Source organism: Pteropus alecto, unplaced genomic scaffold (assembly GCF_000325575.1).
Source record: "Pteropus alecto unplaced genomic scaffold, ASM32557v1 scaffold60, whole genome shotgun sequence".
NCBI lineage: Eukaryota > Metazoa > Chordata > Mammalia > Chiroptera > Pteropodidae > Pteropus > Pteropus alecto.
The window spans coordinates 3,593,518-3,607,414 of record NW_006430726.1 but is presented as its reverse complement, the minus strand read 5'-3'; the positions used below and the strand labels follow the sequence as shown (position 1 = coordinate 3,607,414).

Genomic DNA, 13,897 nt, shown 5'->3' with positions numbered 1-13,897 from the left:
TGCTGGTGCCGCTGGGCGATGACTTCCGCTATGACAAGCCCCAGGAGTGGGATGCTCAGTTCTCCAACTACCAGCGGCTCTTCGACTTCCTCAACAGCAAGCCTGACTTCCATGTGCAGGTACGTGGGGCACCGTGGGAGGGGTCTCAGCAGGGCCACAGCCCAGCCCTTACAGTGAGGTTCCAGGATCCTTGTGCCAGCTCCAAGCAAGGTTTCATTCCTGATTCTGGGCAAGGCTCCCCTTTTCTGTCAGAATTCTTCCCTAGGCCCCCAGCTTGTGCGCGAGGTCCAATGACCGCCCTCTGTGTAGACAGGACCTGGCTCCCAGCTCTGGCTGCGGCACTGGGGCCACAGTTTCCAGGAGGCTCTGGCACTGATGGGAGTGGGTTTTTGGGGTTCCCACAGGCCCAGTTTGGCACCCTCTCTGACTACTTTGACGCTCTGTACAAGAGGACAGGGGTGGAGCCAGGGGCCCGGCCTCCAGGGTTTCCTGTGCTGAGTGGCGATTTCTTCTCCTATGCGGACCGGGAGGACCACTACTGGACAGGCTATTACACCTCCCGGCCATTCTACAAGAGCTTGGACCGAGTCCTGGAAGCCCACCTGCGGTAAGACCCCCACGCCCCCACCCGCCGTCCAGGCTGGAGGGAGCGGAGCAGGCCTCGGGTTGGAGGAGGGGCTGGATGGGCTCCAAGGGGACTGGAAGGGCGCGGAGACCAGGGCCGGTGGAGAAGTGGTGGGCAGAGGACGGTGGCACCGTCGCGTTGCGTGGGCAGGGGCTGACTTGTCTCTTGGGGCAGGGGCGCCGAGATTCTGTACAGCCTGGCTGTGGCTCACGCCCGCCGCTCTGGACTGGCTGGCCAGTACCCGCTCTCGAACTTCGCCCTTCTGACGGAAGCCCGGCGCACGCTGGGGCTCTTCCAGCACCACGACGCCATCACTGGCACTGCCAAGGAGGCAGTCGTGGCGGACTACGGGGTCAGGTGGGAGCCCTCTCCTCTCTCTCTCAGCCCCATAACCCCGTTCACCCTCCTACAGGACGGACACCCTGGGCGACGGTCAGTGGGCGGGCCCGGCCCGCCGGGGGCAGATGGGCTCTCTGTGGTCATTGTCTCTACGGTCCCTCTCCTGCCCCACAGGCTGCTGCGTTCCCTCGTCAACCTGAAGCAGGTCATCATTAATGCAGCTCACTATCTGGTCCTGGGGGACAAGGAGACCTACCACTTTGACCCTGAGGTGCCCTTCCTCCAAATGGTGAGGTGCACTCCTGGTCTGTTGGGGGACCCTCTTCCTTTTCTTCCCCATCCTGGATGAAGATCTGTGCCCAGTGCTGTTGGTGGTTTGCATCCAGGATGGGGGGGCAGGGGTACAGAGGAGGCAGGACTCTGAGTCAGGCCGAGCCCCATGATGGCTCTTCCCTTCCCACCCACGTAACTCCAGGATGACACCCGCTCAAATCACGATGCCTTGCCAGAGCGCACAGTGATCCGGCTGGATTCCTCACCCAGGTGAGCTGAACCAGGCCAGGCGCGGAGACCACTCCCAGCACCCTCCCACCCCCACACCCACCAGTCGCTGTGGGACTTTCGGCCTGGCCGCTGTCCCTGCTTCCGCCAGCTGGGAGCAGTGGCCTCCTGGGTGAGCCCACCTTCCACCCACAGGTATGTGGTGCTCTTCAACCCACTGGAACAGGAGCGGCTCAGCGTGGTGTCCCTGCTGGTCAGCTCACCCCAGGTGCGTGTCCTCTCGGAGGAAGGTCAGCCCCTGGCTGCACAGGTCAGCGTGCACTGGAGCTCCGCCACTGACATGGTCCCTGACGTCTACCAGGTGAGGCGGGGGCTCGCCAGGTGGGCTCCGGCCCTGGCCCTCTGCTGCTCCTTGGCCTCTGTCCTCCGACACCAGCCTCTGACCCTCCTGCTTGCAGAGCCTGCTTACTCCCTGGGTTAGGGATGTGAGTCCTGGGGAGAGGGGTTGCCCAAAGAACAGTCACTCTTGGGATTTTGGTCTGTCTTTGAAGAGAGGGTGAAATTTGGTATAGTGATGATGGTAGTAAAAATGGCAGTTACGTGGCCTCATTGTTCATTCCGTCAACACACTCTTATTGAAAGCTTAGGGTGTGGTTACCACTTCGTAGTTTTCTAGGTATCGTTTTAGACTCAGAACTATCTGATAAGGGGCAAGTGATATCACCTCCACTTTCAGAGGATGGGATAGAGGACCCCTCGGTGGGTGTAGGGACTTGCTCAGGCTCCAGGGTGAGAGTCCCAGGCTTGTGTCCAGAACTGACGCCAAGGCTGCAGTCCGCGCTTCCTCACCGTCCTGTGTCGGCAGGTGTCTGTGCCCATCCGCCTGCCGGCGCTGGGCCTCGGCGTGCTGCAGCTACAGCTAGGCCTGGATGGGCACCACACCCTGCCCTCCTCCGTGCGCATCTACCTGCACGGCCGGCAGCTGGTCGTCAGCAGGCATGAAGCATTCCCTCTACGCATCATTGACTCTGGCACTGGCGACTTCGCCCTTAGCAACCGCTACATGCAGGTCTGGTTCTCAGGCCTTAGCGGGCTCCTCAAGGTAAAGGGCCAGGGTGCGAGCCAGAGGGGGGCGTGCGTGGAGGTGGGCCCGTGAGCATGCGGCCACCTGACTGATGGCAGGCCCCGGAGAGGGCGCCTCGGCTCCGAGCTGACAGCAGGGGAAGCTGGGCTTGCCTTCTTGGGGGAAGTTTGTCCGTGCCCTCCCAGGGGGCAGGCCTGACATGCCGTCGTGGGGCCAGGGGTCAGGGCTGTGTTTTTTGGCAGAGCATCCGAAGGGTGGATGAGGAGCAGGAGCAGCGTATGGACATGGAGTTCCTTGTCTACGGCACACGCACGTCCAAAGACAAGAGTGGAGCCTACCTCTTCCTGCCCGATGGCGAGGCCCAGGTACCCTAAAGACAGCTCGCAAATCCCAGTGGGCCAGGGAGCCTCACTAACAGAGGGCACTGGAGACCTGTGAACTGAGACCGTGAGGAGGGGCTTGGGCCATCCTCCAGGTTGAGCCCTGCCTGTGGCGGCCTCACCTGTGCTGCCACCTCTGGGAGGTAGCGGGGTGGGTGAAGAGCTCAATCTCGGATCTCAGGCCAGACCTATTGTGAACAGCCACTTCCCTGTCTCACCCTGGGCTGGAACCTCCCTGCTTTGCTTTCGGTGCTGTGGGTTCAGCTGCTACCTGCTCTTTCTCCAGCCCTACGTCCCCAAGGATCCCCCCGTGCTGCGTGTCACCGAAGGCCCTTTCTTCTCAGAGGTGGTGGCATACTACGAGCACATTCACCAGGTGGTCCGGCTCTATAACCTACCAGGTGCGCCCTGCAGATGAGGAAGGTCAGAAAGGAGGTGTGGGGCCCACGGCTGTGACATTCTCTTCCTCCCGCCCGTGCTCTGTTCAAGTATCTGTTCCCAACAAGTTGTCATCTGAGGCAAGGATGATGCTTAAGTAATTCTCTTGGAGCGAGGCTCATCCAGAAATGCTGGGAATGGCTTGGGAGTTTGGGCACAGCCCGTCCAGCTCACTCTCTCAGGCTGTGGCTCATTCTGACACATTCCGAGTCTCTTGACACTCTCCCTCTGTCCCTGTGCCCAGGGGTGGAGGGGCTGTCTCTGTACATGTCGTCCCTGGTGGACATCCGGGACTACGTCAACAGGGAGCTGGCCCTGCGCATCCACACAGCCATTGACAGCCAGGGCACCTTCTTCACGGACCTCAATGGCTTCCAGGTGATTGCTGGGACCCAGAGCCCTGGAGACTCCACAGAGCAGGACTTGGACTGTGTTTTGCCTCTGTCACAGGCACCAAGGGGTGGTCTGCCCTGATAGAGAAGGAAGAATCAGGCGGGAGAGGTTAGGAAGAGACTCCTTGAGATTCGGGACCCCCTGGGGCCCAAATATGTGTGTGTGGAGGGGGCAGGTGTCCTTGACCTGCTGGCCCTGACCCACAGGTGCAGCCCAGGCGGTACCTGAAGAAGCTGCCCCTGCAGGCTAACTTCTACCCCATGCCAGTCATGGCCTACATCCAGGACGCGCAGAACCGCCTCACGCTGCACACCGCCCAGGCCCTGGGCGTTTCCAGCCTCCGTGATGGTGAGTGGGAACGGGAGCTGTGCACAGGGTAGAGGACAAGAAGGAGAAAGCCATCCCGCCCCCAAGCCTCTTCACTCTGCAGACCTCCCCTTCTCTCCACGTTGCAGAAAGGGTGAGCCATTAACAGCTCCTGTCAGTCATACACAGGCGCTGGATAAAGACGTCTGCTGTCACTCTCTCCCCTGATGCAGGGGCCCGGTGGGGTGGGTTCCCCATTGGATCCCTTCAAAGATATCAGAATATTGAACGGTGATTCTCTCCTGAGATTTGCAGTCGTCTTCTGCCCCGGGATGGGAGGGACGGTTGGAAAAGTGCGTGGGTGTCGTGATGAAATACTTAGCAAAGCGGAGAAAGACACAGTTTTCCTACTCGTGGTCATTAAGACAGAGAATGACATTCTTAAGAATCAAAATAAAGGCACAAGGAGTACTGGCCTGGAGCCCGTCATGCCAGGCAAGCCCCGGTGGCTCCGTGTCCTCAGGGTGAAGTGAACAGTTTGCACTTGGTGGCTCCTGAGGCCTCCAGATCTTCCCGTTTCCTGGGTGGAGCCTTATTGCAGGACCGAGCTAAGAGTGCCCGGTCCAGGCTCTGCGAGGGGCGGTGGTGAGTGCAGTGGGGACCTGACTCCAGGGTAGAAGCAGTGTGTCTCTGCTGGTCCTTCGCCCAGAACCTCCCCAGCTGTAGAATTTTCCTGCAGGCCTGTCTGTCATTGACTCCTCACCAAGCCCAATGTCCCTGCTCGGTTCTCTCTGCCCTTCTGGGAAACAGCATGTTAAGAAATGATTGTTTTATAAGCCAGGGGTTCATCTTAGGGTTTTCGGCCATCTTCCTGTGATTACTCAGAGTAAAAACCTGGAGGAACTACTGAAGTCAGAATCAGGGCTGGGGCGGTAGAAGGGCGGGTAGGGCGGGTAGGGCCGTCTGTGTGGGCTCCCTCAGGAGATTCTTAAAAAAACAGGTGCTGGGAAAACCTACATCCCAACATATGTCAGCTTTGCAATGAGCCCTGTCCCTCAGCATATTTAGAAAACAAAGCCAAGGTGGTCGTCTGCCATCTCTTTTCCCCAGGGCAACCCCAATGACACCTAATTTGAGCCTCCCCCTGATGCCATCTGGCTATCTTCTCTGTAGCCCTCCTTGTGAGGACCGTGGTGGAAGCAGAGCTGAAGTCTGTCTCCACACAGAGCGAGGACAGGAGAGCATGTTCTAGTGACAATAGAAGCTGCTCAGCCTGAGAAGACCTGTCTGGTTAAGGCCTCGGCAGCAGCTGCTAATGGCAGTATTGTGTTTGCTTATTTGGTTTGTTTATGTAGCCTGTCTGGATGCGGCTCCCTGCCTGGGCACCTGGCCTGGTCCCACTCCCGAGTCACAGAGTGGGGTCAGTGACCTGTCAGGGTCAGCCTGCTCTCTCCCAGCCTCTGGTTTCTGCCTCTGTGAACTAGTTTCCACAGCTGCTTTTTCTACTGAGTGACTCAGCTTCCTGCCACTCCACTGGGCTTTTCCCTCAGGGCCTGTGGACCTTCTTCCAAAGGTCACTGTCTGCTTGGGGACAGGGGAGGAAGGCTGGAGACTCACACTTACCTTCCCCAGGCCAGCTGGAGGTGATCTTGGACCGGCGGCTCATGCAGGATGACAACCGGGGCCTCGGCCAAGGGCTCAAGGACAACAAGAGAAGCTGCAACTACTTCCGCCTCCTGTTGGAACGGCGAACCCTGGGCAGCGAGGTAATTGCTGGGCCCCCCTCACAGGGAGCCAGGTCAGGCCAGTCCCCGTGGGCCGCCCTGGGGTGCGCCAGCCGGGGCTTGGGGAGCGGAGCTGGAGGTGGGCAGGGATGGAGTGAGTAGGGCTTGATTCCTGGGTCAGGGGGAGTTAGTCTGATGCTCTGATGCTCCATCTCATGCAACCTGGCACCTCCCTCCCCTACAGCACCCTGTCGCCTGTGCCCCCTTGTGTTCATCTCCCAGCTTCCTCTCTCTGCCTCCCCTGCCCCTCCTTCCCCTGGGCCCCCGTGTTCTCCAGCCCTCTCCGCACCAGGCCTGCTCATCTCATGGCTTTCTTTGCCCCCACCAGCCTGGCTTTTTCTCCAAACTGGCAACCATGTTTAGGGACTTGGTCTTTCACAACAGCAGGAGCAGTACCCGAGAGGTAAGGGCCGGCAATGGGTGTGGAACTAGTATTAGCAAGTTGTGACTGGACTCGGAGCCTGCGATGACAGAGCCTGCCGTTCTGTCTCCAGTGTCTGTGCCCCAAATAGATCCTGAGCACCCTCTGTGCTCTGAGGCCCGAGAGGGACACAGTGCATAAGATACTGACTCTGCTCTAAGGATTTACTGGTGGGTAGGGGTCAGGGATAAGCCACGTGTATGAAAATATCAGGTAGAAAATGGGTATGTCCACCAGTCCTGAGGAGCCAGAGAGCGTTGTAGGCCAAGGGGATCAAGGACAGCTTCCAGGAGGAGGTGCCATCCAAGCACGGCTTTGATGAGTGGGGGCCTGATCTACACACATGACCCGAGGCACAGGGCCGGGGGCAGGAAAGACGACTTGGTGGGCAATAGCAGTGAATTCACTCAGACGAGAGCTGCCTGTACAGTGTGTCCAGCCACAAGCCCCACGTGGCTGTTTAAACTAATTAGAACTAAATACAGTAACCAGTTCAGTTCTTCATACTAGTCACGTGTCAGGGGTTCAGTGGCCACAAGCAGGTAGTAGCTTCTGTGTTAGTGTAGATACAGCATACTTCTGTTATTGCAGCAAGTTCTGTTAGCTGGCGCTGGGCTAGCACTGGGCGGGGGGCGGGGCGGTAGATTGGTTCTGTAGTGGGCCTTGAATGCCTGGATAAGTCTGGCCTTTATCTTGGAGTCCAGTGAAGGATCTGAGCCAGGATGGACATTGTAGGGATTCTGCCCTAACCATGTCACTCTAACAGCAGGGGTTAGGGTGGATCTGTGGAGAAGAGACTGGAGGCAGAGGTGACAATTTAAAGGCTAGTCAAGCAGGAAAGGTTGGTGGCTGGAACCTAAGCAGTGGGAGGGAGAAGTCTGGAGTGGATGTGAGGACACAGCAGAGGTAGAAAGGAGATCAAGGCAGAGGGAAGTGAGAGATTTGGGGCGATTGGAAGGAGGGTGGCACTAGGGACAGAAATCCAGAACAAGGGAAAGTGGCTGTCTTGGAGGAAAGTTCAGCTTAGGCCTGTGATTGTGACATCCAGGCCAGCCATCCAAGTAGTCTCAGTGGGCCAGCTGTGGGGACCACTGGGCCCGAGAATCAGGGCTGGTGCTGTAGCTACGGGGTCATATTTGAAACCACAGGATCCCTCGGAGGCCCTTCTCCATCAGAGGCCCTTACACTGTGGTGAAGCTCACATCTGTCTGTCTTCCATCTTCTCTACACAGAGAATCTCTGTGATGTGAGGTGTTGCTCACGATAGTGTCAGGGAAGCAAAAACAAAATAAAAGTAAAAATAAAAACACACAAGAGTTGAGGAGAGATGGCCTAGTGAAGTAGCTTTTTCTAAGTGGTATGAGATGGGAGGCGGCCACACTTGAGGGTCCTGGAGCCAGGCAGCCCTCATACCCAGACCCATCGGGGCAGCGCTCTCCAAAGGAACCGATCCGGTTGTGCTTTTATCCTCATGCTGACCCCTCGCCCCGGCTCCATTCCCTTACCCAAATCTCGGGCTAATCTTGCAGGTCCCGGATGGCCACTCTACCAGCTACCCATCCCTCCTCAGCCACCTGACCTCCACGTACCTGAATGCCCCCGTGCTGGCCCTGCCCGTGGCCAAGAGGCAGCCCCCAGCCCCTGGGCTGCGCTCTTTCCATCCTCTGGCTTCCTCACCTCCCTGTGACTTCCACCTGCTCAACCTGCGCATGCTCCAGGCCGAGGTGAGTATGCCCCTCAGCCCTGTGACTCTAGAACCAAATTCTGGCCTGTTTTATTCCCTGGACCCCTCCCTATCCCAGTCCCTCAGCCCTGTGACTCTAGAACCAAATTCTGGCCAAATTCTGTTTTATTCCCTGGACCCCTCCCTATCCCAGCACCACCTTCTGAACACTGCCTTTGTACTGTCTGTCCCCCAGGATGATACCTTGCCCTCTGCAGAAGCCGCACTCATCTTACACCGCAAGGGTTTTGACTGTGGCCTTGAGGCCAAGAACTTGGGCTTCAATTGCACCACAAGCCAAGGCAAGGTGAGCAGGGCCCAGGTGTGAGAAGGGAGCCCTTGAAGAGAGGGGGCAGGGAAATGGGGCAGCGTGAGAGAGCTTTTGAGATAGCAGTGAGATCAGGCAGCGATGAGGGGGATGGGGGTCACACCTTGGGGCTTCTTAGAGAGAGGGAGAAGCTGTCGGCATGTGTTTTCAAAGCTCCTAAGGCCTGGCAGAGGCAAATGCTAGACAGGCATATAGCTGGGAACAGTTCCGTGAGTAGAGGCCTCTGTCAAACAAAGTAAACAACACCAGAAATAACCAAAAGCCATCACGCTGTGACTTTGCAAGCGCTGTTCGTTGTTTAAGCCAGCACTGATGAATGCTTCCATGTGCCAGATCCTCAGAAGTGAACCAGGATGTGGTCCCTGTCCCCAAAGAGCTCGTAGCTCAGTGCAGTGGTTCCTACCCTAGGGTCGGTGGATAGGCTCTGGGGTTGAGCACATCTCGGTGAGCCCGAGACTGAGTGCAAACTTGCATGCGTATGTAGGCACGTTGCTGCTGAGAGGGGCCACCGTTTCCTCGAGATTCTTAAAGGGGTAACAGGTTACGTGGAGGAAGAGCTGCCTCGTCCGGCAATGCAGCACCTAGCACAGCCCTGCCCTTCTCTCCTCTGCACAGGTGGCCCTGGGGAGCCTCTTCCATGGCCTGGATGTGGGTTTTGTACAGCCAACCTCCTTGACGTTGCTATACCCTCTGGCCTCGCCCTCCAACAGCACTGACATCTACTTGGAGCCCATGGAGGTTGCTACCTTTCGCCTCCGCCTGGGCTAGGGCTTCCTGTGGCCTGAAGAGAAAATTCATCCACAGAGACTGCCTCTAAAATAAGGTCGGGTTGGACAAGCCCCATTGGGTATCCTGTCCCGATCTACCTCTTGGAACTGTGACAAACTGGGCTCTGCCCTCATTTCCTGTTTATTGTTGCTTCTGTGTTGGGGGCAACCCACGGCCCAGTGCTGGGCGGCTAGGGCAGATGCTGGAGAGATAAGGAAGGAAGGCCCTTGGTTAGAATGGGCAGGGCCAGCCTCTGCTTTGGGGTGAGTGGCCGTCCAGTTGGGCACAGGCTCAAGTACCCATCCTTTTCCCAAAATGAGATGGAGGAGAAGCAGGAGAGTTAGGGGAGGCCAGATGGGTAACAGCCCAGCGTCAGGGTCACTATAAGTGGTTACGCAGGGACTATATATCCCGGTGTGATAAGCAGGGGCAGAGGGCCACTGGGAGGAGGACGGAGGAGTAGAAGGAATTGCCACTTTCTGTAACAACTTCACTCCAAGTGCTCCCTGGCCTGCACGCCTTGGCTAGGGGTGGCAGTGTGGCAGAAGGACTCACTAGAGACTGTTATGGCCAGAGGTCGTAGGACACTTCAGGTACAAAACCCCCATCTCAAACTGGGCACTTGGTCTGTGTGTTGATTTGTGGGATGGTGGCAGGGGCAGGGGGGGTGGTCCTCCACCCCACCTAACTCCCCTTTGGTGCCTGTACCCTGTATACCACTGTCCCTGAGAGCTCCTTCCGGTCATGGGGGCATTTGGCCTGGCAAATTTCTTTTCCCTGAAAAGAAAGTGAAGCCTCCAAGACCCCATTTGCATATGGGCAACCCGAGAAGGCTTTCAGCACCTACAGTCAGGCCATGAAGCTTCACCATCAGTACAGTTCTGCGGAAGTGTCCAGTTCCTGGCACAGGGACCAGGGATGTGTGAGTAAATCAAGAGGCACTGGAGCTGCTCATCAGCCTTCACTTCAGCTTCAATGAATAGGGAAACATTTATGATAGTCTCTATAGATGCTGAAACAATATTTGGCAAAATTTACAATCTATCCCTTAAGATGCTAAGTTAAGATTAGAAAGAAACATCCTAATCTAGATGAAGGTTTCGATCAAGCCAGACACCATGGGCGTTCCCACAAGTCAGATACTAGCCTGAGACCTGCTGTTATTGAAGGAAGTCCTGGCACTACTCATTCCTGCAGGATGGCTGATGAGGGAGATGAAAAAGAGTTATAGTTGTCATTATTTGTAGACGACAGAATGGCCGACCTTTCACATCTGAGAGAGTCAGCGGAAGACCTATCAAGAGCATCTGTAAGTTGACCCAGATGATATACATCATGTTCCTATACCAAATCAGCCCATAAAGTCAACGTATTCCAGTGAGATTGAATGTTTCTTGGAATTTGACAGGTTCTAAAGTTCATTTGGAAGAGTAAATGTGTGCGAATACCAAGAGAATTTAATTCTGAGTAATTCAGGGGTGGTGGCGCTGAGGTGGGCGGCAGGTGCTTGTCCCCTATGGGACTTCCCAGAGGACTCTCAAATAAGCGACTGTGAGTTCAGGCAGTGAGACCTGGAGTGGGAACAGACAGAAAGACTGATGGAACAAATGGGAGCGTCCAGACACAGACCCAGGTATACAGGAATTTAGTGTAGGATAAAAGGAGTATTTTAAGTGGGGAAAAAGATGGATAATTTAATAAACAGTACTTTAAGCAACTGGCTATCTATTAAAGTAAGAGTTAGAGCTCTACCTCACAGTTTCTACAAAAATTAGTTCCAGAGGGAAAAATCAAAAAATTAAACTACAAAATTACTGAAGAAAATATAGGGTATTTTTAGACCTTTGGTGTGGGATGGTCTGTTCTAAACATAATAAGAAACCTAAAAGATACAACGAGGGAAAAAATAAAGAGATTTTACCACAAAAAATATCCAAAGTTCCTGTATGATGGAAAATAGCAAGGTTAAAATGCAAATGACAGATTTGAGAGAAAATATTTGCAGCACTTAAAAAATTGCCAAGTACAGTTACTTTAAGAGAAAAGCTTGCCTTGGGGTCCTTAGAGTAAGACACTGGGCTTGCTGAGCAGCTACGTAAAGATTCTAGAGGGACGCAGCGGAGCTCTTCCAGACCATCCAGGCTTGGTGCTGCCAGCTTCAGGCCAGGGCACATGGAATCCGTCTACATCACAGTGGAAGAAATAAGATCATCAATGTGAAGTGCTTAGCATAGTGCTTAGTACATATAAGAGCTAAGTAAATATGGGCTGTAACCACACTAGTAAAGGATGCTAAGCAGTTACATTATAGCAGGTGTTATTCGCTAGTATATGATTTGTAATAAATGATAAGTGAGAATCTGTGAACCCCCTAGGAAATTAGCAGAATAAAGGCTATTACCTTCGGAGGTCTTAAATGTGCAATGAAATTATTCATCTTCCCGGAACTGAAATGTTTAATCCTACACACTGGCCTTCTAGAACTATGTAACGCAGGATTGGTCAAGGTGTGGCCCAGGATCATCAGGAGTCCAGCATTCTGGCCTGTCCTGACTGGGGCTGCTTCTTCAGCAGGGATGCTGGAATGAGGGTCTGTGGATCAGAGTTGCAGCTCCCTGAGACTCCTTGAGACACGTGACAAGAGCAAGAAATAAAATCTTGTAGTACATGGGGGGAAAGCAGATCCCTGGGCACAACCTATTGGACTAGTCCCTTGGAATAGGGGCCAAAGAATCTGCATTTTAAGCTCCCAGATGATTCTTTTGCATACATAATTTGGAAATGGGTCTCCAATTTTAAGGCAAGCAGCAACCCTTGACCATGGAGCTCTGGACTGAGGTCTCACAGTTCTGAGAGTTACAAGCAAAAGTGGAACTGGTACCGAACAGAATCAACTTCGACCACTAGAAATGGATGGAATTCTGTTTCTGCACCTCTCAATCCACCTGGAAGCATTCCATTTCCATGAAGAAGGGAGGGCTGTATGGCCCGTTGGAATGACGAAGAGAAAGGCAGATTCAAACTAAGAACTGGGTCCTCCTGCGCAGGGTGAGCCAGGCCCACACAGCGCTTTGATTTGGCTTGGGTAGCGGGTGAGTATAACCTTTAACACGTGGAGAGTGACATCTTTAACCTGAACTTGATCTGTTTCCCATACTGTCAGTGTGGTTGGCTGATGACACTCAGGCACTCACAGAGGAGGGAAATCAAAGACTGGGTGGTGGGATAAAGCTTACCACCAAAATAGAGATATCTGAACATCTTTGTTTTTCCCTAACAAAAATGTGTACCAAGAACAAACACTTGAAGGAGCAATTCTCATGGTTGGACCTGTCTTAATTCTCATTGGAGAGACCAGATGCTTCACAACAAACCTCAGTTTTACTTGAGAGTCAGTGAGAATTCAGTTGCCAAGACCAAATGGGTCTGCAAAAGAGCCTCCATCCATTCTGGCTCCTGACTTTGGACCTCCCTAGTTGAGAATAAACATGAACTGGAAGTGAACTCTACATAATTAGGTAGCCTAAGACTGGAAGGCTAAGTCGGGTTGGGGATGAGATCTTGGCATTTGGAATGTGACAGGGTTGAAGATTTAAGATAGCAGTGGGTGTGGAAGCCTTGAGAAGCTCTAAAGACAGGTTTCCCTTTCAGAATGCATAGGAGCTCACACTCAAACTAGAGGAGTAAGCACAGCTATATTGCTGCTCCCTCAACTCCTGATGCCTAAGAATGCTAAACGAAGTATTTAAATGTTAAAGCATTCTAAGTCTAGGCCAGAAGCAAAACTTTTGCTTCCCAGCCCAGCAAAAGACAAAGTGAGCATACATATAAACTGTGAGGTGCCCTATTATCACAGACTTAAGGTAGTAATTATTAATATGACTTTCTTTATGTTGATGGTTATAGTTGGTTATTTAGAATGTCTTTGTCTAAATACTAAAGTATTTAAGGGTGCTAGGGCATCAGGCCAGTAAGTTAATCCCAAGTGGTTCAAGGAAAAAAAGTTACTTATCCTATACTTCTGGCTTCTCTATAAGTTTCTGATTCTTTGAAAAACTTTTGAATTTAAAAAATGCCTATTTTCTCTATTGGCTCCTATCAAACGGGTTGTCTAAGGAGGCCTCAGATTTATAATCCGAATCCACTAGCCACTTCAGACCTGATCTTTACTACGTCCAGTGTTAGTGACCTCAGTCGTGCACACTCTTGTCTGGTTAAAAGGCCCAGCGCTAAGGTTCTGATTCTGTCACGATTCCATCTATTTGATCATCAAGAAACCTTCTCACTAATCCAAGCTTCTTATTTCTTCTCTATAGAACGAGAATAATCCCAACCCTGCCCATCTCATCTGGTTATTATAATTATAAAGAACAGATGACATAACGTGAGATTTGTAAAACATCAAGCACCTTGTGACAATCATTCCAAAGGTACAGAAGGTGTTAATGTTTGTTAAATGTCCTGAAATTAAATTTTAAACCACTTAAAAACTGCAGATTGATTTTAAAACTTTGGTAAGTATTGTTTTTAAAAGTGTAAGGAAAAAAAGTATTTTTAAAAATCCTGTAATCCCACCCCCAGAAAAACTAATTTAAAGAAAAAATGAAAACCCAAATTCTCCAAAACGTTACATACTGTGGTCTACCTTAAGAGGATTAGAGTGAGCTTTTGAACTTTGTCCGTTTATCTGGGACTGTCCTGAAATTCGTTTTCCTTTCAAGTCATCTGTTGCCCTTCGCCTTTTTTTTTTTTTTTTTTTTTTTTTTTTCATAAAAATAAACTGCGGTCTTTTTTGGTAGAAAACACA

At 52.9% G+C, this 13,897-nt stretch overlaps 2 protein-coding genes across 3 annotated transcripts in view; one reads left to right on the top strand and one right to left on the bottom strand.

Annotated features, from left to right (window-relative positions):
- The window catches only part of MAN2A2 (mannosidase alpha class 2A member 2), a 16,464-nt gene extending 4,966 nt beyond the window's left edge, over positions 1 to 11,498 (top strand). The window contains exons 9-24 of one of the 2 annotated variants that reach the window (XM_025049902.1): positions 1 to 119; positions 405 to 607; positions 800 to 982; positions 1,139 to 1,253; positions 1,440 to 1,507; positions 1,661 to 1,826; positions 2,331 to 2,567; positions 2,792 to 2,914; positions 3,216 to 3,330; positions 3,612 to 3,745; positions 3,967 to 4,108; positions 5,699 to 5,832; positions 6,179 to 6,253; positions 7,801 to 7,995; positions 8,191 to 8,301; positions 8,938 to 11,498. The exon at positions 1 to 119 is cut by the window's left edge and continues 34 nt beyond it. In XM_025049902.1, the coding sequence (XP_024905670.1) occupies positions 1 to 119; positions 405 to 607; positions 800 to 982; positions 1,139 to 1,253; positions 1,440 to 1,507; positions 1,661 to 1,826; positions 2,331 to 2,567; positions 2,792 to 2,914; positions 3,216 to 3,330; positions 3,612 to 3,745; positions 3,967 to 4,108; positions 5,699 to 5,832; positions 6,179 to 6,253; positions 7,801 to 7,995; positions 8,191 to 8,301; positions 8,938 to 9,090 (2,273 nt within the window). In that variant the 3' untranslated portion in view covers positions 9,091 to 11,498. The remainder of the gene's footprint in view (positions 120 to 404; positions 608 to 799; positions 983 to 1,138; positions 1,254 to 1,439; positions 1,508 to 1,660; positions 1,827 to 2,330; positions 2,568 to 2,791; positions 2,915 to 3,215; positions 3,331 to 3,611; positions 3,746 to 3,966; positions 4,109 to 5,698; positions 5,833 to 6,178; positions 6,254 to 7,800; positions 7,996 to 8,190; positions 8,302 to 8,937) is intronic. The other variant, XM_025049905.1, reaches the window with a different exon arrangement.
- HDDC3 (HD domain containing 3) overlaps positions 11,136 to 13,897 on the bottom strand; it is a 5,194-nt gene continuing 2,432 nt past the window's right edge. The window contains exon 4 of the mRNA XM_015593667.2: positions 11,136 to 11,273. Within this exon, the coding sequence (XP_015449153.1) occupies positions 11,182 to 11,273 (92 nt within the window). The 3' untranslated portion in view covers positions 11,136 to 11,181. The remainder of the gene's footprint in view (positions 11,274 to 13,897) is intronic.